The sequence below is a fragment of the Pseudorasbora parva genome, chromosome 17 (genome assembly GCF_024679245.1).
Source record: "Pseudorasbora parva isolate DD20220531a chromosome 17, ASM2467924v1, whole genome shotgun sequence".
Lineage (NCBI taxonomy): Eukaryota > Metazoa > Chordata > Actinopteri > Cypriniformes > Gobionidae > Pseudorasbora > Pseudorasbora parva.
In genome coordinates, this window is record NC_090188.1 from 16,597,822 (window position 1) to 16,623,821 (window position 26,000).

Here is a 26,000-nt window from a genome sequence, read left to right on the forward strand (position 1 = left end):
ATACATTTTCTGTCTTTTCACAGTCTAGAAGGCACCAACTTCAAAAGAAATTTCTAATTTCTGCTACATTAATGACCCAGTTTAAATACAAAGCTTAATGCTAAATCACTGAAGTAACCCTTTTAGGAATATTCCACAAAATGCAACCACATTGACTAGGAATAGACTGATTAATTTTCTGGTATTTAGCCTTTTTTTATATTATCAGCAGATATCTGGCCATTTATGTTTAGATAATCTGCATAATAGTCAACCATGTCCACTTGACTATTGTTTAAACTACCATTCAAAAGTTTTATGTTTTTTTAATTTATTTTTATGACGTCTCTCTTTTTTTTAAATCAACAAATACAACTAAAATAACTGTTTTATATTTGAATAAAATGCCATTTATTCCTGTGATGGCACAGCTGAATTTTCAGCATCATTCCTCCAGTCTTCAGTGTCACATGATCCTACAGGAATCATTCTCATAAGCTGATTTGCTGCTCAAGTAACATTTCCTATTATTATTATTATCAATGTTTAAAGCAGATGTGCTGTTTAATAGTTTTGTGGAAAATGTGATTCATATAGTAACATTTCACAGAATTTGTTTGAAATGGAAATCTGTTGTAACCTTATAAATGGCATTTTTGGATTAATTTATGTATCCTTGCTGAAAAAGTATTAAGTTCTTTTAACAATGAAAAAACTTTACTGAAGAACAGTAGCAAGGTAATGTATAATGAGATTATATCAACCTAGCCACCCCGCATTTTAAATATCAATATCGGCTATTTAAAATTGCTCAAACCCTTCTTTTCACTAGCTGTCCCAGACTGTTGGACTGTATAGTGTGTAACAGACTCTTGGGTGAAAAACAAGTTTTCATGGTCAATGACTGCCCCTGCTGTCTTTGCTTCTTATGGAACTCTGTACTGGTATCTGATTACCATGGCATGACACTCACCTCAATTCAATGTAGTCAATTTATGCACCAATCTCCTTTCACACCCATGTAGATGGCCTAAGTTCTACTCTGATAATGTCACCTTGTTTCCTGTAACCTTAGATGAACTTGTAGCCAATACTTAATTATAATTGCTTAGAAAAAGGGGGTGTTTGAAAGAAAAGCTGCCTTAAATTGTCTCGCAAGTTAGAACGTGTGACGTTTCTCATTTGCACAGTATCACTTGCAACCTTAATTAAACAGGATTTCCGATTACCAGTGTTGAGTTCATCAATGTCCAAATGTTTACTTGACTCGCTTACCACATGAATAGGTTATAAGTAATGTTCTTGGATCTGTGGAGATCTCAAGTTGTTTTTGGCAGAAGAAGTTTAGCTTTAGCTCATTTAACATACTGAGGGGTGAACACATTTTCTAGTGATCATAGCGCCAGCAGTTGAACAGCCAGATCAATTGTGTATCTAGTTTTGGATTGTTAATAACAAAATGATTACACTTTTTTTTTTTTAGCTGTCATGGTTTGCTGAAAGAGATTCAAATCTTAGTGATGGCCGATATGCTGCTGATTTATTATATTACCGGTATATTAGTTTTGTAGAAAATAATAAGGCAGGCAGCTTATATTGTTTTGCAATTGAGAGCATATGGAAGCCATCATTTCACTACCGTAGAGTTTGAGTAGTATATCTTGCTCAAATAAGGAAAGCCTGCTGTGCAGTGCATGTTTTCATAAAAGCAGAACTTTTACAATTACAACAAGTTACTATAGTTAGTATTCAGTTAGTTGGGAATTAAAATACTTCAAACTATGGACTCAACAAACTTCAATTAACCTTAAGTTGATATTCCTGGATGCAATCCATGAATGTTACAAGTTTGTTTATAGTTTTAGTTCAGCGGATGCGCTTAAATAATAGCAGCACCTCTATAAACCTAAATTGTGACTCTTGCTGATTTTCATAACATTTCAAGGGATTTTGATGGCAACTGAACAATAGTTTGAAAAGATTTTCATTTAAGTGGTTGGGATCCAGCATTAGGGATTTTTAAGATGATAGATTAACTTCATAATATACGCTGCTCCTACTCCGACAAGTAATGAACCACTTTTATTGCACAATATCAACACAAAAGATCACCTTCCTCTTCCACATGACCAGAACACAGGTCTGTCATGCTATTTACTCCGCAGGCTCTGTGCATTTCAAACCAATGAGTGACGCTCTGTATTTTGTAAGGACATAATGTATTCTATGATATGCATAAGACCATGTGGCATACTGTACAAACATTGACACAGATGAACACCATTATTCAGGTGGCTGACTCGTTGTTTGCAAGGCCCTAAATAATTTATTCATATTTCATTCTAGAGTCACTATCCCCAAGCTAGGAGAGCAGAAAGAGTTTTTGACCTGGCAGTCTTCATTGAGCTGAGAATGATCTATTAAGCATTAAAACATTTCATGGACAGAATTCTTATATTCTACAACACACTATTAACAAAAAAGGCTAAAGCAAGTTGGTATTAACAGGAATGTTTTTTTTTTTTTGTATTTAGCAAATATGGGAACAGTGTTTAGAGTTAGATTTTAGATAATATTTTAAGGATTATATGCTCTTGTATTTAACGTTACAAGCTAGCAGACTGTTATTGACATTTAAGATTCATTTTTCCCCCAGTAACTATTGTATTTTAGTTCTTAACTTCTGGAAAGAAAATGAATAGTTGTTAATTAATTTGCATATATTACTTTTTATTTTGTTAAAATTAATTTACATTTACTTATATTTACATTTACTTAGCCTTTGGGTCTAAAAGGTTGAGAACCACTGGTTTAAACTTGTCTCTCTTTGTTTACATTTTTGCTGTAGTCCTAAAAAAGCTATTCTGGAGGCAACATAAGACAGACGGGCCACAAGTAGTGACCTTATACTCAAGTGTTTGTATCATTAGTGTTGTCATTTTGGCCATTTTTTATCCTCTCTTAAAGTAGGATTCTAATGCTACTTCATGCATTCTGACTTATTTACACTGTTAAAGAGTTGGATTCTCATGCTAAACATAGCCACAAAAAAGAATTGAGTTGGACATATGATGGAGTATTTCTGTGCCAAATACACTCCTTTAGGATTTGAATTCCTTGTTTGGGCACTTCTCCCGGGTGAGCGTGTGTACATCAACCAGAGTGAATTTTGGGTTACAGAAGCCGTTGGCAGCACTGTCGTTTTGTTTTAAACCACAAAATCAACAATGTCACTATAGAAGTGTGTTTTTGGTTGTGAGGGAAAAATAACCTTGTTCAGCTTTCCAGATAACCCAGCATTAAGGAAACAGTGGATGCAGTTTGTTTTTCTGAAGCAGCAATGTAGTTCTGCGAGTTTGTTTGTTTGTTTGTTTGTTTGTTTGTTTGTTTCCAGTCATGAGTTGTTCTTTATAATGTAAACAACATGAACATATAATGAATTTATCCAGGGATAATGCCATGATGTATTTTGTGTATGTGTGTGTGCATTCGTGACTCTTTCACTCAGAGTTTGGCTGTTTTCAGAAAGAATCATTACAGCATATCTGTCTTTTATAGATCTGATAAAACTAAAGACTCTTCTGAGATATGAAGGATGCAATACTACTCTATTGGCAGAAACTGGGTATGTTATGTACCCTTCAAAAACATTAATTAATTTAGCTTTTTCATGCTGAAATTATGTGTATGTAATGGGCTACACCAAACCTACAGTAGGTTAATTTAATTTTGAACCAGTCAGTAAACACTTGATCCTGACAGAATTGAGAGGGCAGTGAATTCACAACAAGGTCAGTCTCTATTCTCTCACGCTGTCATGCAGTGGTCATAGGGATTTGTCCTACCTGCTTTGTTTTAACTGCTGGGAATCTGCAGGCGTCTAAAGCACGTAACAGAATAATCCCTGTTGGATCGGGGAGAGAGATGTAGTGACACCCTGGATCAGCAGATGGTCTGGTGCAGGGGCAGACGCGCGGCTTAAGCTCACACTTACACACAAGAAGCATGACAGCGTACAAAGCCAGACACCCTCCACTTTACACAGAGCAGCTATGCTTATCCTTTCTTCCTAGAAAGAGTTGAGCTGAGGGCCTGTGAGTTAGCATACATTGTAAACATTGTTTCCGTTAGCCAGTGTGTAGATGTTTTGGATTTTTAACTCCGTTTCCTAATGAGGAAATAACTGCCAAGAGCCTTTGATGTGATTTCTGTGGCAATGGGATTCCACAGAATTCCATTGCCACCCCCCCCCCCCCCCTTTTTTTTTTTTTTTTTGATAGAGGTTGGCATAGTTTTAGTGCAGAGGTTAGACACATTTGTGAGCGTTGTCTGGAAATTCATCAGTCGGGCCCTTCTGGTTGACAGGTTTACTGTCCTTTGTTAAATGTTTACCTTTTTCATAGCGTCTCAATAAAAGTGCACAAAGCACACATACACACCCTTCCTAAAAGTCTGAATGTTATCTTGTAGTCAAGAAAGGTTTTTTTTATTTTTCAGTGGGTGGATTGATGGCAGAGTGAGTGTGTGGTGGCGGTGACAATGCTGTTGGTGGTTGGTTGGACTACTCTCATTCCATGCCTCTCCACAAAAGTATGCAATTGAACTTTGAAAGCAATCAGAGGAAAGAGTTTTGAACCGAAACCACTTGAATGAGCATCAGGGATGTGCAAGAGCAGTCATAATTGATAGTCGTGTGGTTGTCTGAATTGTTGATTTTTTTTTTTCTAAGAGGGTGAAGTCGTGATGTAGCGATAGATCTTTTCTTCTGCATTGTGATGTATCCTTGGTTCTGTCTGTTGTTGATTGGATCTGAATGTGAGAATGCAGTCGATTTGTAAGAAAGGGGTGGGGCTTTAGTTGCTTTAGTAGCTTTTGCTGACTTTTATGCTCATGGCAAGTAAATGTAAGGAAAATGTCAGTAAATATATTATCCAGTACTAGCTTAATGTCAGCTAATGTAGGTTGATTCCCACGAATATAGATAACATATCAAATGTTGAAAGTGAGACATTTTTAAATATAATGCCAATATTGTAATGCCATAATATCATTCAAAGATTCAGAGAATCTGGAACAATCTCTGTGTGTAAGGGTCAAGGCCAGAAAACCACTGCATGCCCATGATCTTCGGGCCCTTAAGCCGCCTTTCCAGTCCCCTAGTGGCAGTCGCACGGAAATTTCTTTATGACCGTACACGGCAGCATTGGAGAGCTCTTCCTTGTGGTTTCTGAAAACCCCAATCTGTATGATATTTCTTTAGAATCATACAGAGACTAAAATAAGAAAAATGGAGCTTCAAAGAAATTTAGTGAGTTAAGGCACAGCTCTTGCACTAAAGGGTGATACTTGCCTAGATGTTTCCTCCGAGCTAGGTAGTGTTTACCTTTATCCTCTGTGCATTTACCATGGTGAAATTAATTAAATGCCACTTATAAACAGCTATAGGATAAATGACTGCCAAAAATTCTTCAGGAATACTTCCAGAAAACATTGTTGGTGAACACAATCCACTGTGCCATTCACCATTGCCGGCTAAAACAGTACAGCTCAAAAAAGAAGCCATATCTAAACATGATCCAGAAGCGCAGACATTTTCTCTGGGCCAAAGCTCATTTAAAATAGACTGTGGCAAAGTGGAAAATTGTTCTGTGGTCAGACGAAAAACAGACGTTTTTTTGGAAAACTGGGACGCCATGTCATCCGGACTAAAGAGGACATGGACAACCCAAGTTGTTATCAGCGCTCGGTCAGAAGCGTGCATATCTCATGGTATGGGGTTCCATGAGTGCGTGTGGCCTGGGCAGCTTACACATCTGGAAAGGCACCATCAATCCTGAAAGGTGTATCCAAGTTCTAGAACAACAAATGCTCCTATCCAAACGTCATCTCATTCAGGGAAGACCTTGCATTTTCCAACATGTCAATGCCAGACCACATACTGCATCAATTACAACATCATGGATGCGTAGAAGAAGGATCCGGGTACTGAAATGGCCAGCCTGCAGTCCAGATCTTTCACCATAGGCAACATTTGGCGCATCATAAAGAGGAAGATGCAGCAAAGAAGACCTAAGACAGTTGAGCAACTATAAACTGTATTAAACATTCCTTTTCCTAAACTTGAGCAACTAGTCTCCTCAGTCCCTAGACATTTGCAGACTGTTATAAAAAGAAGAGGGGATGCCACACAGTGGAAAACATGGCCTTGTCCTAACTTTTTGATGCCATGAAATTTAAAATCAAATTATTTCCTTAAAAAAATATACATTTTCTCATTTTAAACATTTGTTATGTTATCTATGTTGTATTCTGTATAAAATATTCAAATTTGAAACTTCCAAATCATTGTATTCTGTTTTTATTCACAATTTGTACAGTGTCCCAACTTTTTTGGAATCTGGTTTGTAGATGTGTACAAAACTATCATCATTTGACATTGGTTTTCCCAAAAAACATAGACCTTCAGATTATACATGATAACGGGAACTTTGTTCTCAGCAGTGGATTTGAAGTCAGACACTAATTGCCATTTATTGTAGAAGGAGGTGTATCTGTTTGTCAAACAGTGCTTTAATGGCTGTAGCGGCATTGCTTTAAAGGGGATGGATTCAGAGACGCAACTTCTCTGAGAGCGTTTATCATGCTGGCAGTCTAACAGCATGCTAAAGTATAACATGTTGTCAGTTTTTTTCTTTACTTAAAGCACTCTAAACATTAAAGCTCAAACATAATAAAAAATTAGATAAACTAGGACCTCACTGATCAAATGGTCAGTTGATGGACAGCTAGTCAACCATCCTGAGTGAAAGAATTAGATGTGCCTCTGAATGCTTGGAAAGCTAGCAAACTTGTTTTGCTCAGGACTTTAATCATCTCAGGGGTGGTCATCCTTCGACCTTAACCTGAAGTTGACAATTCTGCCTTTCCACAACACGAGACCTTAATCACACAGCTGATATACACTGAGTGAGCGTAATCCATAGCAGACCTGCAGAGTTGAGAGAAGACGCCAGCAGCAGGCTTGGTTCTCTTAGCTTCGCTCATGTCATGCCAAGTTAGTAGTGAGTCTGTCCTTTTCTTTTATTCTGAGAAGTTTCAGCTTTTTACTGATGCTGTTCCCCCCAGTGCTTTATTTATGTGCTGCAGGTGAAAGACTCCCTGCCTAACTGATTGAGTTTAAAAGAATTGCCTGTTCTGTCTGTGTATTTATATGGCATTACTTATGTCATCCCCGAAGCAAGGCCAGACATGCAAAGTGAGCAGTTCTGATTTGGTCTCTCTCCCTCTATTGCATTTAAAAGAGTCCTTTCTCCCAAAAAGTATTACTCACCCTCATGTTGTTCTAACACGGGTGAACTATCTCTTTATGATCCTGCATGACATTACTTTATTATAGTACATAAGTCGCATATGTACAAATGTTTAGTAGTGTGTAGTGAGTAGTGTGAACATTCTTCAAAATGTCTCTAATTTTCTATGAAAGTTAAGTCATGCAAGTTTGAATGAACAACATGAATGAAAATTGACAGAAAAACGGAGACAGACGCTTTTTTAGCCCATCTCTATACCAGACTGGGGCAAAACTGCATTGCAATAATTTCCCAAAATGTCATTTGTGTGGAAATATTACTTGTATGTATTACAGTATGTAAACACACTGAAGACAAACGCAGAGCGGAAAACACTGAAACGCCAGGATTGCAAATTCTGTACCAGGTACAGCACCTGAAATATTGGAAGAAAATAATCTGTATTGAATTGGGGGTGGAACAGACTGTCTTCAGAAAAGTTTTGATGGCAGTATCGTTTCCTCTTACCTCTATATAATGCCTATTTATAAGCACAGCTCTGCTTTGTTTACAGAGGAAACACTCTATTGCTACTGTTTCCTAATGCCGAGTTCACACTGCCTGATTTTAGGCCCAATTTTGACTCGCCGACAGGTTTTTCAAAATAGTTTAGAAATGCCCAAAATCATAGGAAAATTGGTGTTCGTGCATGTGAGTGACAATCACGTATGTGAATGATCAAAGACACGTTCAGAGAGAGAGACTCGCCAACGCCTGTGAGATATTTGGCATGTTAAATATCTGGACCTGTCGGCGATTCAAACTCCTGCTGTGTGAAATTATGTGAGTTCTGTGAGACCTCTGTGTGAGTTCTGACTGAAAATTACATCAGGAGTGACCTACACCCAATGAGAGTGAGATACAGGCCAGATGGAGCTTCAGGGAGAATATCATAGATATATTTAGAAATTATATAAAACGGAAACAAAGCACAAACATTTGCTTGACCAGCCACACAATTTAAAAATTAAATTATTTCTATGATTTATTTACCTCAAACTTTCTTTGCAGAACACAATCCTTGCTCCCTGTTTCTTCCTTAACGTTTCCTCCACCGTAATCTTTTTTCTCTTTCTCCTGTTTGCTGCAAATCAGCGCACGGACAACTTGGATAGCAAACTTTCTGCAATTTATCATCTGAAGTCGAATCATTCTATTTATGCTTTAAATCTTGAAATTATACTTTCATTTACATAAACAACTGTTCATGCTACACTACATGTGTAGCATCTTTTTTGGATCACTAATAAATTCTCTGGTTGCCTCTTAATTTTAAATGATTCAAAATCTAGTTTCTCTTTTATAGAGCAAATAAACAGTACATTTGCTTCAAGAAAAATCATCGGTTACTGTATTACAGAATAGCTGATATAATTGTGAATTTTATTTATTTATTTTTATCGTGAAGTGGTGAGCCAGTATGTGATGCTAGTGGCGATTGTAACGGCCACAATATGTTTCTTTTCTGACCGGATCTTTGTTCCCTCATCAGTAGAAAACAGATGTCAGAAATGAATCAGTCTTTCACAATCAATTTCATCACGGTTTAACAACATGTAGCACATCTGTCAAACAAGCTGTGTCTGTGTGTGGAGCGGTGGAGAACACCGACTGCACCCGGTCCTGCGACATGTAACAGCTGCAGCCGGTATGACGCAGGGAGTGTCTGTGGTCAGAGAGGAATTGCTCCCCTTCTCACACACACTGAACAAATGTGATCCCCAGTAGATTTCGGTATGCATATGTGAATGTCCATGCATCAATCTGATATTAGGCCGAGTGTGAACTATTACAGAGAGTGGGGGTTTGACACCTCTATCGATTGTTTGTTTGTTCACAATCTTTGTTTGACATTATTAAGTTCTTGATAATGAGAGACCGTAGGTCTCAAATGCGCACAAACTGTTTGGCTTTTCCATTAGCTGTAGAAAAAGCATCTTGCACACCTCCTGAGACAGATTGAATGATGGAGAGAAGTGAAGGAAAGCATATGGGTGGAAAGAGAGCTCAATGAGGTGGAAGGAGAACTCAGGTGAGTGTTACCATGGTGGCAGGAGAGGATATAATGTTATAATAAATTTGTGTGGACACAATTAGGTGCTCATCCACGTCCCCCTGCAGTTGTCTGTGTAAGTAAAACTCTGCGGCAGATTTGTCGTATGATGGTGAGGGATCAGACATCCCCGCCACAGCACCTTAAGCTGTTTTTAAAAGTGACAGGCCCTATACCGCCTCATTTTGCGGGAGTGTCTGAAATTCGGAGGACATCAGGCTGCCTGTCTGTCTTGTCTTTGCAGGCATTGGATTTGATGGGCAGGCTGAGATGTGGTGTTTTCTCATGCTTTGGATATTGAAGGCTGTTTTTGGTTGTTTATTCTGGCAGTACGAATTGGTATGAGCTGAAGAATCAAGCAGAGCTGCTTTCCTGCATTACTGGAGTGTCTGTCTCACTGGAGTCAGTTTTATTTGCTCTCTGATGGCTTGGCTCACACCGCTCTTGTGTGAGCATTGCTTACATTGAACCAGCGATAAAGTGTCACAGAGGTTTGGATTTCATTAAAAAACACATATACACAAGGTTTTCCTTTCTTTTGTTTTCTTTCTCCCTCATATATTTACACACATCTCTAACACACACACACACACACACACATTTCCCCTCGGGCTTTGCTGCTGTTGGAGGACCTGTTTCATTCTGCATCCACTGCATTAATAAGAGTCGACTGGATCTGGTTCCAGGTAGAAGCGGTTTCTCTCTGACTGTCCCTTCCAGCAGTGTCACCCTGTCCAAATCACTCTGTTTACCCAAGAGAAACAACCGTCTCACACCCTCTTCTGCTCTCACTGACTTCATGCTTTCCAGGCTGTCAAAACATATTTGCAAATACCAGAATAGCCAATATTTTTAATCAATGTTATTCAAGTGTTTTTTTTAACCAAACAGTCAACAATGTATATAATCAAGACATGTTTCATGGTTTTAAGTACAGTATTTACTCAAAGAATGAACATGAATAACAAACAATACACGATTTTCCTACATGCTTATATTTTTAATTTTGTGACTGGGGTGAGCGTGATATGTCACTGTCGAGAGAGAACTTGCTGCATCTAAGTACTATTAATCAACTGAAATTTGTCCATTTTGAGATGATGAACCACTGCCAGTTCCCATTTGGCTGATTGGCCGAAGTGTTCAGTCAAGATTCTGCCTCAAGTCAGTTCTAGTTTTATAAAATAAGCTTTTCAGTCATTTTTATGTTTTATAATTTCTGTCAATTGTATCTTGTGTCCAACTTTGATCTCTAAATTCATTTGATTAAAAATACAGTAGAGCAGTAATATTGTGAAATATTATTACACTTTAAAATAATAACTAGTTATTTTAAAATGCAAATTATTCTTATGGCAAAGCTGATTTTTCAGCATCATTACTCCACTCTTCAGTGTCACATGATCCTTCAGAAATCATTCTCATTTGCCATCAATGTTGAAAACAGTTTGCTACTTAATATCTTTAAAAACATTAATACTTGCATTTGTATTTTTAACACAGTATGTAAGCTGCTTAGCAATTACAATAATACAATTATTGTGAAAGTTGCTTATACAAATAATTTGAAATGAATTTTTCAGGTTTATACATCCAACATTAATTATAGCCAATTTAAGTTTGAAAACAATATGTGTATTTTTGAATATCACACTTGTTATTTATATAACAGGTTTAATATTTTGTTTTGTTTTTTCGTATACAAATATATAGATGGATTTTAGGAATGAGGTCCGTAATAAAAGGTTCATCGTATTTGGGGGTTCTTGGCATCATAAAGTTTGAAAACCCCTGATCTACGTAGTAGACTCAGTATCTAGGTCAAAACCTGCCTGGAACACCTTCCCTGAAAATAATTGCACACCTTAGAATGTTCTTCAACTAATCATAATCAAGGTACAAGTATAACTTGTTATATGGAATAGTGTTTTCCTTATGTACTTTTGCACATTACTCGCTTATGAGGCTGTATGTTTTGTGTGTTTCTCTATGGCTGAAGTTTATCTAATGTGTCTTATTTGATCAGGGTGTCAGTAGGTTTTAGTCAACTCGCCATGGCTATGATAAATCCAAACGTTTGGAAATCTGCCCACAGCTTGCGTGCTGGAAGAGGAGATCTGATCCTACCCCAGACGCCATGAGCTGACGTCACCAGTCCTCCCAGCATTTTATCCTGAGATTCACCTGCTGTGGGAAATGACGTTGCACAACCCTGGGTTCTTTACTCGCAGATTCAATTTTTAACATCATTTAAGCGCTTTCATCTGCCCTGACACTGATCTGAGAAGAATGTGAACACAATGACGTCCGCTCATTGTCTCAAGTGGCTTAATAACAGTCTCTGCATGTGTCTCTCTCCCCAGAGCTCTGTGTACAGCACAATAGCTCACCTTTTAGCTCATGCAGGAGTGTATGTGACCATCTGGGTCATGATAACCTGTATAACTCAGTCTATAATGTCTAGTAGCTCACCTTTTTCAGACCGTGTAGGAGTGACCCTACTGTCTGTTCAGAGTCTGGACTGACTGATAAGTGCCGATGCATACAGTCTCGTGTCCTGTATGCCAGGGGATCTGAGAGCTGGAGCAGCTTGCGCATATGTGCACACATTTCCTCAATGTGTTTTTCAGAGCTGTAAGACTCAACTTAATTAAATTAAGCCAATTCATTTTCGCTGTGTAGCATCTGTTTGCAAATCCAGAACAAAAATGATACTTATAGCGCTGCATGGCTCCTATTACACCAAAAAATACTGCTGTTGTACCGTGGTATATGGCAACTATTTATATGTATGCCATGCAGTGAACGGTATGCATGGTGCCAATTAATTTGTGCTGGATTGTACACTGTAAAAAGTTTCAGGCCTCTCCAATTCAAAATAAAAAAAGTTCAATTGGAAAAATTGAAATTCTGTGAATTGAATTTGATCAGTTATGGCAACAGTCTGTAAACATGGGCTTAATCAGAAATAATGTGTTGAGCCAATGGAAAAATTTAATTTACCAAAATGTGACGTATTTTTATTGGTCACAAAAAAAAATTAATAATAACAATTGTTTATTTCTCACTGTCCCAAAAGACAAAAAAGATTAAAAACACTAATATATTAAGCAAAATAAAGAGCACAGACAACAGGGTTGACATTTTATTAACAAGTCAATTCCAACGCAGGATATTTGGTGACCGTGAAGAGACCTTGTTTTAGGAAGTCACATCTGGCTAGTGACAGAACAGAAGTTACCTAATTATATAATGAGCATGAGACGAATGAATGGATGAATAAGAAAACCGCGAGCTTGACGTGTTTTATATTAAAAGGCAATAAGCCCTGAAAAAGGGCAGACACCGACTGCAATCTAACGGCACTCTGTTCAGCGGTCGCATGGCACGCATTTCACACCAATGGCTTACCGGTAATTTAGTCATTATTTCAGACATATGACGAGGAGAATAAAACTATTGGCTAAAATCAGATAATTATGTGGTAACTGGGAACACAATCATGAAACAAATGAATCATGCATGAACTCTTCAAAACACCTTTTAAACTTCATAATGAGTCAATAAAGCAACTTTGGAGAATAATTTCAGTGCTCAATACTCTCAAATGCGATGAATATATCTCACATGAATGAATGTTTGTTTCAGTCTTCAGCACCAGCTGGTTTGGTCAACTCGTTCTCCCGCGCATCTGCATTTTAAATCTCCCTACGAATGGTTTTCGGGTGAATTTTGCACATGGGAATACAGTTATTTGGGCGAAGGACTTTTCACCTCGACTTCATAGATTGACTGAGCACGATAAAATATGTTCTGTGAATATACAGTTTTAAATTTGAGTGAAGGCCTTAAGCTATGATTAGTATAATGCTTATTTTTGCATGGGGATAATTATTTGGAAGTCATTTTTTGGGCCAATATGCAATGATCAATTTCCACAATTTTTCAAAATGTCTTTTTCCAGTGTAACTGTAAAAGCAGTAATGCATCTGGCAGCAGGTTTCCTTCCTCTTTGCACATTTTCGCCTTCTTCAAATGTGTTTCTTTGCATTGCAAGCTTGACCACAAAGATTTACACTCTCTCATGGGTGCATGTGAGGTCACTGGCCCATGAATCATCTGATCATACTCAGGCTGAAGTTGCATCATTGTATTGACTCGCTTACAGAAGTTATTTTGTTGTTGACACAGATAGACATGAAAGAACCTACCAGTAATTGATTTGACTTGACGTTTTTATTGTTTAAGGAACTTGGAAAGAGCACCTGCAAACATAGTGCTTTAAAACGAATCTATATTTATGGTACATTATAAAACGTTTCAGGTCAGAAAGTAATTAGATATTAACTTGATACAGCAAATGTGTATTACAATTTCATTTTTTATTCTATTTTTATAATTTACACAAAAATATTAACCTCTGCAATTGTTTTTAACATTGATAATAAGAAATTTCTGCCTTCTTTCTTTCTTTCTTTCTCTCTTTCTTTCTCTCTTTCTTTCTTTCTTTCTTTCTCTCTCTTTCTTTCTCTCTTTCTTTCTTTCTTTCTCTCTTTCTCTGAGAGTCCATGACATCATGGACCTAACCGCACAGTGAGAAAGCAGCACTCAGCTCAATTGAATTCTAGAGATGGTCACTGAACAACACATCATTTATTTATCTTTTCAGTAATGGGATAAAAAGAAAGAAAACGAGAGAGTGCACAAAAGGAGGAGTGTGAGTAGAAAGAAACGTGGGGGAAAGCCACTCAAAGCCATTTCACTTTCTCGAAGCCTTTATCAGTTGCATCAGATCACAGCCATCAGTGAATTTGTGTTTATTCCACGTCCTTCAAACTTGATTTATAATGCAGTGGATGAATAGCATGTGGAAGGTGCAGCAAATGACAAAAACAAAACGTTTTATTACACATACTCAAAGTATCTAATTTATGTGTGTGTTTGTTTTCTCCGCAGTCATTGCATGCCACCAGTCGCTGTACGGCTGTCTCTCACGCTCAGCCATCAGATTAACTGTTCTGTAGGGAGCCGAATATTAAATGTCCTGCATTAATTCTGTTAGGTAATAAAGACATCTGCTGCCGTAAACCCAATGCACACGCACATCACTCACAGCGGTCACCGATCGTTCTTTCAGAGGGATGTTTATTATGTCGAACTTCTCAGAAAAGCTTTAAGCCACCCGTGATCCTACACCCACATGCATTTCTACAAATATGATCGAAATGGTGTGTGCGGGTGTATGTCTTCATGAGAAGTAGTGTGAATGCTAAATATGGTAGTGATGGTAGTGTGGTGGAGATGGTTTTTAGATGAATATTTGATACTTTAAGATTGAAACTGATGTCATTTCATTTTCTGCTTTACGGCAGTGAGAGGGATGGAAGTCTTTCTGGGTAGAAGATCCACATGCGGTTAGACCTCAGACAGGAACATAGCAACATACATAAACACCCTGGGACATCTATACTTTTTTAGTCTTTATTATATCTTTTAATATTTCCTTTAGTTTGCGGTATGGCTCATTTTAAACGAGTAGCACATGCCTGACACCGTGTGATCTTGGACTAAAGATGGTTATGCACAAGAGTGGTGTTTGTTAGTCTGTTTATGGGAGACTGATCTGACCCAGCAGGAGTGCCTGCATTGAGTTCATGACTTGAATTCCTACTAGTGGGTCTCTGCTGCTGCGTATGAGTGTGTGTTTGAGTGTACATGTGCATTCTTATCACTCTTTGGATCGAGTATACACAACACCAAATACCAACAGGCCTGCATTAAAAACTCTGCTTTTTCATGCTGACAAATCTCTTTATAGATCATGATCACTTACCTGCCACAAATGGTGGTGCATAAATAATTGTTTATGGGCTGGGAAGACCTAAGTATTCATATTATGTATTTACACTGCAGAAGCAGTTTGCTTGTTTGTCTGTTTTATTTCCCTCCCATAAAAACCTTTAAATGTTTTCCAAAGAGGCTATGACCTTGTATCCTTTTAGAGATCGATGCTCTTCATTTCTGGATAGGCAGTTTTATTAATCTCAGCTGCTTTTCTTTATAGAGTTGACATCTTTACTTCATGCACATTGTATGCATTGTAACTATATTCCTGCTAAAAATAGGGCAGAATGCCTGCTTTATATATCACTAAACGATTCCATTGACTGTATCACAGGCCCCGTTTACACCTAGGACTGATATCCATCTCAGGGTGATTTGATCACGTCAGTATTTTCCATATAATCAAAGTGAACCAAATGACCAAAAACAGCATTAAAAGACGTCATAAAACTGACATACAAAAAAAAAAAAAAAAAAACAACAACTGACGTACGACTCGTTATCTCTATTCCGTCTAAACAGAATTGTGTGATAAATTGTATTTTTACTGTATTTTTGATCAAATAAATGCAGCCTTGACTTTTAAGTGACTTTTTTAGGAACTATAAAAAAACCTTAACTTTTAAACAGTACTGTAAGTTGTTCTTTGCTGATAATGTTTTTGTTCTGACAGGTGTGGAGGTTCAGTGGTTAAATGTGCTGAATTGTTCTCTCTGTGTCTAATCCTCAGATCATCAGAAGCTGGAGAGAGAGGCCCGGATCTGTCGTCTGCTTAAGCACCCCAACATAGGTGAGTCTCTCAACATCATACTTGTGCTCAAGGCAGAGGCTCCAGATTTGAGTCCTGATCCCATATAATCAGGGATAATAGTGCGTGTACACAGTGAGATATACTGTAAAAACATGCTTCATAGTCAACACAAGATTATTTGCATGGAATGAGAAAGGATGTGGCTGACACGACAGATCACACAGACAAAATCTCCAGCTCATGCAAAATCATGGAAATAGCTCAGGCTTCGTCCCTTCAGGCTCACTTCAGTGTGTGTGAACAGCTGAGTTCTGCGGTAAGATGTTTCTGCATGCTGACATAGAACACAGAGGTAATCACCAGGTGCAAAAAAGAACGTTAGAAAGTATTTGTGAATTCAACATCAAGATTTTGGCGAATTTTGAGTTATGAAGAGGTCAGAACTATTTGAGAAAATATCCTTTAATTGTGTTTAAATGACATGCACCACCAGACTTTTTCACAGGGAAAATTCACCCAGAAGTTGCAATTTTGTCAGCATTTACTATTCTTCATATTGCATTATTTTCTTTCAGTGAAACACAAAATTAGGTTTTAGACACAATGTTCTGCTCCTTTTCATACAAAAACAATTTTAAACTCCAAATAAGGACTTGTATGACTTTGGCAATTCCAAGTTTTCTGAAGCAATACTATACCTTTATCTGAAACGTATGTCATTGTTCATTGATAATCATTTTTAGTAGCCACAAATGTTGGTAGATTTTTTTGTTTTTGTTCTTTAGCCCTTATTTTTCTTCTTTCTAGGAAGTGTCTCCCTCTTATCTCTCTCTTGATTTTCTCTTTCTCCTGTATTCCCTCCCTTCCATTCCCAGTGGCCTAAATCTGTCTTTTGTACCCTTTACTGTTTAGCCTCCTTAAAAGGCCCTCTTTCTGTCTCTCAAAGGATCAGATTGTCATGTTTTCTGCATGGACTGCCAATAAACTCCTAACAAAAAGAGCAATCAAGTGTGTATATAGGAGAGAGAGAGGGCATGCTTAAGAAGCACATGGCCTATGGCAACAAAGACTCAAACTAACACCCGTTCTTTTCTGCTCCCTTCGTCTTGAACATTCTCATACACTGTAGACATGCTGGGTAACTTACAGCCTTTGTACATGTTGCCAACAAACAACCTCTTCTAAAAAAACAGCAGATATAAATGGCATGACTAGAGCAGATAGTGTGACATAAGCCCTGTCACACACAGCCCACATGCTTTCTTCATGTTATCTCACTCCGAGCTGCGACTTCAGGCATGCGTTTACTGTGCGACAAGATGTCATAAAGGAACAATGCATCCCCTTGGAGCTCTTCAGCAGTGTGAATATTCACCCAGCACTGGTGTTTTTGGCAGAATTTCTTTTTCTGCTAAACAAAAATACTCCCTTACCAATAAAATAAAAGATTACTGACATTCAAAAATGATGTTGAGCTTTTTGATATTACCGGATACCCAGGGGTCATAAAAGAATGCTAATAAAAAAGGAATTTTTATTGGTCAGTCAAATGTTTCTCCCCATATGGTTAGCTGTGTAGGTTTATAACAATAAACAGATAAAGAGAACAGAACGAAGATACAAAATAGCAAATAAATGTTTATAAATGTAAAAGATTAGTGATCATTAAAAATATTGTGATATAAAATACACATATACAGTATACACATATACGACCAAGTTTGGGGTCAATACATTTTTTTAATGTCAAAGGCTGCATTTCTTCGATCAAAAATACATTAAAAACAGGAATATTGTGAAATACTATTACAATTTAAAATAAATGTAATTTATTCCAGTGATGGCAAAGCTGAATCTTTAGAAATTATTCTAATATGCTGATTTGGTCCCAATAAATAGTTATTATTAATAACATTATAAATGTCTTTACTATCACTTTTATCAAATAAATGCTGAATAAAAGTATACATTTATTTTAAGAGAAAAAAACATTTACTGACCTCAAACATTTGAACGGTAATATAATGTATGTATTAAAGGTGTCATGAACTGTTTTTTTAAACTGTTGTCTGAGGTCAACTAATGACGTTTGTGTGGTTTTTACATTCAAAAACATCATAACTAATAAGTAATAGGCTATTTTCTACACTGGTTTTGAGGCTCTCTCCTGAACGCTGGGTTTTAATGGGCGTGCCGCACTGGAGACTTGGAAGTAAACAGCCACGGCTAGGATTGGATAAGATTTGCATATTTAATGAGCTTCAGCTCCTGACATATCTATGCCCCTGTCAGTTCTGTTCACATGAGGGAGGGGTTGTTTTGAAAGCGGCAACTGGAATGATTCAAGTACGTCTTTATCAAGCAAACACAATGATTTATTTCTCATCCACCCGCGGTTGATTGGACTATTATTTTTGTATTACGTAGCCTGCGCGTTCGTTCGATATAAGCGCGAACCACGCAACATACACATACGCGCGTGCCCTTCAAATGTCAAGTCCAGAGAGAGTGACCAACAGAAAGGATTATACTGAGATTCATCGGCCTGCCCGGGACGTTGTGCTTTGCAAACCCTGGCCCATATATGTCTGAGTCCAGTGTGCTAAAGGTATGTTCTGTTAGACTTGTACACATAAGCAAAACGATCTTTAGCAATGCTATTACATATAAAAAACACGTTTTACTCACATAAGTGCGTTGTACCATTCCTCCTGTCGGATCCAATATAGAAGAAATAGCATTGTGAGATTTGTTTACAAACGATCCCGCAGTGAAATAAAGCGAACACCATTTCTTCCCCACGTCAGCTGGAACTTCATTAAAAATAAACACACATTCCTAATATAAGGATCCGAAGAAAGCTTATTCAGTGACCATGTTCTTCCCATAGACTAGGTTCTTCCACAACCAGGAATAGCGCAATATCTTGCTATATTCTTCGGTATGTTTATTGCTGCTGGCTAGCATAATCCGATGAGTGGGTGAGCTACTGAATTACACCTGCTTATTATTCTGTAGAGGCTGTGTTTCGTCAGTCGATGACATCAGGATGCGAACACAATCATTTTCTGGGCCTGATGTCTATAAAAGCTTTTCTTTGACTAACAAGGACGTTTTCAGCTCTGAAACTTACAGAATAATCTTATATTACCATGACATTTTATATATCAAAAGCTCAAGGGAAAGTTGATTTCTGAATTCATCACCCCTTTAATTATATTATGTAATTTATATATATATAACCACACATATGCATGGACACGACTAATATTATTGCTTTTTTTCCATTTTCGCATCACACCAGTGAAGTAACAGCATTCTAGTTCAAGTCTCTTTCAGCTGGCCAACCTGTTAAATCTCTCTCTCCGTTCACACACTTTTCACGGTGTCTTGAGTCTGAATTGTGTTAAAACACAGTCCTCCTGTCACATTGTGTGTTTGTGTCTGCTCTGCAGGTGATTCTGGAAGAACGTGGAGATAATATAATTCTGCTTTGCCCTCTCTGCCCTGCTCTAGCACAGCCACATCTCTCACATGTCTGAGATTAATGCGCGCTGTCATTTACACAGACCCACACGCAACAAGAGCGAACCGGGGTCTCTTAATGGCTGCTTGTGTGAGATCTGGCAGGTGCACTGTTTCAAATCTGTAACTACCGATGACAAATTCATTACTTTCAATCAGGATAACAAATGTTCCTTGCCTTACTTGCAATGCCGCCGTTCCCTCGATAATGTGAAGACCTGAGTACCTCCTCTGACACGAATGATGTCAGCTGTGATTCTTTTTAATTTAAAGAGGTCTTGAAGTTTTTCACAGTTTGGTCTTATTGTGCACAACATATCAAGGCACGTTGTTTCAAAAAAACAATTTGGATAGTGTTCTAATGTAACTTGTATGTATCTTTCAAAGAGAAAACAATCCCATAATGCATTGCAGCAATTTAAAAAAAATTCCAAGATGTTGGCAAAGCTCATTTCAATCAAAGTTCATTCAGCATATAATTCATTCATTCATAATTACAAATGTGAAAAAGCTAATTTAAAATGTAAAAATATTTAATTCATTAACATTTCCCAATGTTATCATTACATATTAGTGTATTACACTGTTATATAGCAACTCTTTTGAAATTAACTGAGTCTCCTATCTCAGTGTGGTTAGTTAATATGTGGTTAATTAATGTATAAATACTCCTAGTTTCAGTTAATAAAACAAGTTTGAAAACCAGCTGCACTGTCATAATTACAGAAATGCAGAACATATCTTGACCTTCGAATATTTGGTTTGACGATGGAGGGCCTTTGAGTCAAAGAAGGTTGAGAACCGCTGTCCTATGCCGAGTTGTATTTGTGTGTCATGTGGAGTGGCTCTCTTTGTGCACCGTTTCAAATGGGTCACTTACGATGCTGCCTTAGAAGGCATTAGGCAGCAAGGTTGGATTTTGTAATGGAGCTAATGTGTGATGACTTCATGGGCAGGTCAAGAAAAGGATAAAAGCTTGTTCTGTTCATCCTGCTTATGTTGTTTCTCTGTCTTACCTCATTCTCTCTTTCTGTTTTCCCTCAACAGTGCGTCTCCATGACAGTATCTCAGAAGAAGGCTTTCATTACCTGGTCTTTGACCTGTAAGTATCATGAGTCAGACACTCTGATCTTCCCTTTTACTTCTGCTGTTAAACAGGACTGATGCTAGATGAGGCCTGCACATGCACACTTTCCACTTCCTTTCAACTCTGTTTGGCTGTAATTAACTATTAATTACAGGAAAATGTAATTGAAGTATGACTATTAAACTTTTTTTCTCCATCCATTAGGTCCATTTCTCTGTACCTCATAGTAAAAATACTGAACTCCTTTGCTTGAGTTATGTTGACACCATGTTGAATGTTTATGATAGTCTGAACTGTTGTTGAGATATAGACTCCTCTGCATAACTGCGTTGTGTGAAAGTGAGCAATGCATGTAAGTGTACGAATGTGTAGATTGTAACTGTATGAACCTCTCTCAGGGCTCTTGTGTCAATTAAGACTTTGATAGTGCTCTCCCAACACTCAAGTGCCAAACCGTGGTGATAAAACTTCCCTCCATTAGCCATACACTCCTCTACAGGCCTCATGCTCTTTATAGTTTATAGTTGAATGGAACCGCTGTGAGTTCTCCACCCTTGAGCTGTTAATAAAGCCTGTATTTCTTCCTGTAGTGTGACCGGTGGAGAACTGTTTGAAGACATTGTCGCAAGAGAATATTATAGTGAAGCAGATGCAAGGTAAGTTAAAAACATATCAGTTGTAATAAAGTATTCATATCTTCTTTTTTTAAATCTTAATGTGTCCAAATTTTTAACTAATTTTTTATAGTGTGTGTACCACGCAGAGTACCATGCCACCGCAGTACTTTTAAGGCCTCGGTGAAGATATTCTGTCTAATGCTGCCCTTTGGTCTCAGACAGCGAGACATTCATTAAATGCCAGGGTTACGCAACTGATAATTAAACATGATGTTTTTTATTTCAAATAATGTCATACTATGTAAATGCGTGGAGTGCTTTAACAGGGATGGTAGCTGGTCTGAAATGTGGTGTTATTTTTAACCTGTTGCCTGGATAGACATCCCCTTAAATTAAAACTGGCTGTCTGCTCTTCAGTCCATTTCCACTTCATACTCTACACTAAGACGGAACAACAAAATTAGTGTCACTTTCCAATTACCTTTGGGAAGGCACTCTCTGGACTAACAGTGTGGAGACTGCTGCTTCTAAGAGTTTGCATCAAGAGAGAACAGAGAGAGAGTTTTTGCTAGAAAGTGCCTCCGTAATGGGATGGAATGGAATGCAGTTTGCAGATTTTTGCCAAATTTGGACACAAGAAATGCCTTCCTCACCATCCTTCCTCAAGAGAGCTTTAGGGAATATCTAATGGGGCTCTTTCTTTCCGCGACTACCATTGCTTTTCTTTCTGCAGGCCCTCTATTTTGCTCTCTCTTTACATAAACCAAATCATTCAGAAATGTTATTTTTTTCAAGTTTGCTTCCAAACAAACAAACAATCCCTCAGAGAGATGTCAACTCCTCCCAACCCTCCCTCTGTCCTCGGGTCACAACCTTTTGAACAGGTTTCAGAGCTCCGTAATGAGACGCTCCACTCGCTGCATTTATAAACATTCCTTCCAGCTCCACCGGTGCTTGTTATTTATGTCCCCTCACTGTGTATAGAAGTCTTTCTTGAAATGTCTCTCTTCTGTGCAAATCTGCCAGAGCAACAAATGACCTACAGAGTGACTCTCTATAGAGATTGATATACCGTTAGATCAGAAATACAACAAAACTGTATTATTCTAAAAGTAATATTATCGCAATTTAAATCAATTTGTAATAATGAACCTATTTATAATAAAACGTATTCCTGTGATGGCAAAGTTATTCATTTATTTGGGGAAATCGTGTAATTTTCAGAATTTCAATTTGACAATAGAAATCTTTTGTTAGATTGTAAATGTTTCATGTTGTCACTTTAAAGGGTTATTTCACCCAAAAATGAAAATTGTCATTAATTACTCACCCTCTTGTCGTTCGACACCTGTAAAACCTCTGTTCATCTCTGGTACACAAATGGAAGATATTTGTGTTGAATATCATCCATAATAATTATAATAATTATTATTATTATTTACATTTATATAGCGCGCTTCTAGACACCCAAATCGTTTTACATATACAAGGGGGAATCTCCTCAGCCACCACCAATGTGCAGTATCCACCTGGATGATGCGACGGCAGCCATATTGCGCCAGAACGCTCAGCACACACCAGCTGATTGGTGGAGAGGAGACTGAGTGATGAAGACAGTCAGTATATGGGAATGATTAGGAGGCCATGATGGACCGAGGCCAATTGGCAAATTTGGTGATTTGGGATTTTTAATGACCACAGAGAGTCAGGACCTCGGTTTAACATCTCATCCGAAGGACTGTGCTCTTTGACAGTACAGTGTCCCCATCGCTATACTGGGGTGTTTGGACCCACACAGACCACAGGGTAAGCGCCCCCTGTCTTCAGTCCCATATACTGACTGAAGACAGTCAGTATATGGGAATGATTAGGAGGCCATGATGGACCGAGGCCAATTGGCAAATTTGGTGATTTGGGATTTTTAATGACCACAGAGAGTCGGGACCTCGGTTTAACATCTCATCCGAAGGACTGTGCTCTTTGACAGTACAGTGTCCCCATCGCTATACTGGGGTGTTTGGACCCACACAGACCACAGGGTAAGCGCCCCCTGCTGGCCTCACTAACACCTCTACCAGCAGCTACCTGGTTTTCCCATTTGGTCTCCCATCCAGGTACTGACCAGGCTCAGGCCTGCTTAGCTTCAGTGGGAAACCAGTCTTGGGTTACAGGGTGATATGGCTGCTGGCTAATCTCACTAGTTTTGCACACAAAAACTATTCTTGTCGCTTCATAAATTCATTGTACAGTATATGTAGTGAGATGGGCTTTGTAACGACGTCTTTAGTGCCTTTTAAGGGTCTTGAGAGAGGAAATGTCATTGGTGTCAATGAAGGCCTTTCTGAGCCATCGGATTTCAACAGAAATCTTCATTTGTGTTCAGAAGATGAACGGAGGTAGCCTAGAAATCTAGACGCACCCTAGCGGCAGCAAATTTAATCTGCCCGCGAGTGTCGTCTAGCAACTCTCAATACCCTTCTGAGCTGTAATCCCCTAACTCTTGCCTGGCCAATCACATCGTGTATAGAGTCGGTGGGCGGGGCCATAATGACGACGGCCGAGTTGCATTTGCGTGCTTCTAGTAAACACAGAAACTGGCGAACGGCGGCCTTTCAAATCAGCTTTGACCGCGACTCTGTAAGACTTGGAGTTAAGCTTTACTCTGAGAAAAGAACAAAGAATGGCACTGAAGTCATTCTTAAAAAGGTAAGATGTGTTCAGAGTTTAGCCGACCGGATACGGCTAATGTTTAATGTATCAACAAGCTCTGTTTCACCTTCTTTGCTATGGTTGGTGGTAGCGCTATCCAACCGTTTATCCCGCCCCTCGGATTGAGCCCTGTCAATGGTGAGTTTCCAGACCAAACATCTTGATGAGGGTCTGGCTTGTCAGGCTGGAACGGAGGTCTTATGGGTGTAAACGACAAAATGAAAATGATTCATTTGTATATATTGTATGTATGTATGTATGTATGTGTGTATATGTATATATATATATATATATATATATATATATATATATATATATATATATATATATATATATATATATATATATATATATATATTAGGGCAGAACATTATTTCATATATTATTAAATTAAAAAAATTAATCTAATTAATTAGAGGCTTTGTAATTAATTAATCGAAATTAATCGCATTTTAATCGCATATAAATATTTGACCTGAGAACAATGAGAAGTAATTTTTCACATGTATTTTTAGTACACCATTGAATAATGACTGAATACATAAGCTTAATCAACAAAATATTGTTTATTTATTTCAGTCCAGCAGACCAGCGCAATGTTTGCCATTAAGTGTAGCAAAAGCATATTTGTGATATTTGAGGCTCGATGTGCTGCGGTGATACGCTAATTCCTTGTTGTATAGCTTGCACACAACCCTGCTCTTGACGACGCTTCCATTCTTTAGTTTTTTAAAACAAAATTTCCCATCCACGGGGCCAAGCAAAGCGGTATCATCAGCTTCTTCGCTCATGTTCACTCATGCCCTGCGTCTCAATCAGCTCCCTAGTTCCCTAGTCAGGGCACTGATCAAGACATAAGTCAATGGGCTGACTCCCTGATCAGTGCCCTGACTACTGAACTAGGGAGCTGATTGAGACGCACCCAAGGTTTGTTGTTGTCTTGACTCCGGAGCATAGGCTCCGGAGCGCTAGTTGGTGTTCCAGTATAATCGGTCCGTCGAAACTGATTCATTGAAAAACGTTCCGCGGTGCAAAAATAAATGCGGTTAATTTTTTTTATTTTTTTGCGTAATTAATTAACGCGTTAAAGTCACGTAATTAATTAATCTTAATTAACGCGTTAAAGTCCCGGCCCTAATATATATATATATATATATATATATATATATATATATATATATATATATATATATATATATATATATATATATATATATATACACACAATTTGTGCACGTTTATACCGTGTGTGTGTGTGTATATATATATATATATATATATATATATATATATATATATATATATATATATATATATATATATATATATATATATATATATATATATATATATATATATATATATATATATATATATATATATATATATTAGGGCCGGGACCAGTGTATCTATCTGTTCATACAAAGTACAAAGCTCAGTGTCTCTGCATAGGCCAGATTCTACAGCTAGATTTCTGTCTGGAGTTAGATTAGGAGTTATCCTGGGATTCTGTCCCTAATCTAACCCTCTTTTCCTTCTCCCTGTTTTCTTTCTCTGTGTCTGTTTCTCAGTCATTGCATCAATCAGATCCTGGAAAGCGTCAGCCACATCCACCAGCATGACATTGTGCACAGGGACCTCAAGGTGAGTCATGCCGTCACTGTGGCAGTGTGCCAATATTGGAGCTTGCGTCATCTAAACCCTCCTTCTCCTCTTGGCAACACTGTGGCGTCATCAGCACACACTCCAACATGTGCTTGTAACATTAAACCCTGTGTGGCTGCTAACTTGTCACTGGAGAGCATGCATGACTATTTCCTTGCCTGTTTGATTGTTATTTGTGTTTCTTGACGTCAGAGAGTGGCCAGTTGGCTGTGGCGAATCCAGAGGGGCCATTTGATAACAAGCAAAATGCAGAAGGCAAACAAAGGGTTGTTTAATGGATGATGTAGAGATACCTTAAATGCCATCATTCAATCTGAATCTCATATTGGACTGAAATTAAACAGTGCTCCCTTGTTGTTTGTTAGAGGTTACAGTAATTTTAATTTTGTATCGTCACATCTTCCTATGAGTAGATGTAGTA

General features: G+C 37.9%; 1 protein-coding gene across 20 annotated transcripts in view; it reads left to right on the plus strand.

The window, feature by feature from the left end:
• Positions 1 to 26,000, plus strand: part of camk2g2 (calcium/calmodulin-dependent protein kinase (CaM kinase) II gamma 2) — a 74,655-nt gene that overhangs the window by 16,970 nt on the left and 31,685 nt on the right. For all 20 annotated transcript variants that reach the window (XM_067421172.1, XM_067421175.1, XM_067421177.1 and 17 more), the window contains exons 3-6: positions 15,956 to 16,015; positions 20,549 to 20,603; positions 21,179 to 21,244; positions 25,486 to 25,558. In XM_067421172.1, the coding sequence (XP_067277273.1) occupies positions 15,956 to 16,015; positions 20,549 to 20,603; positions 21,179 to 21,244; positions 25,486 to 25,558 (254 nt within the window). The remainder of the gene's footprint in view (positions 1 to 15,955; positions 16,016 to 20,548; positions 20,604 to 21,178; positions 21,245 to 25,485; positions 25,559 to 26,000) is intronic.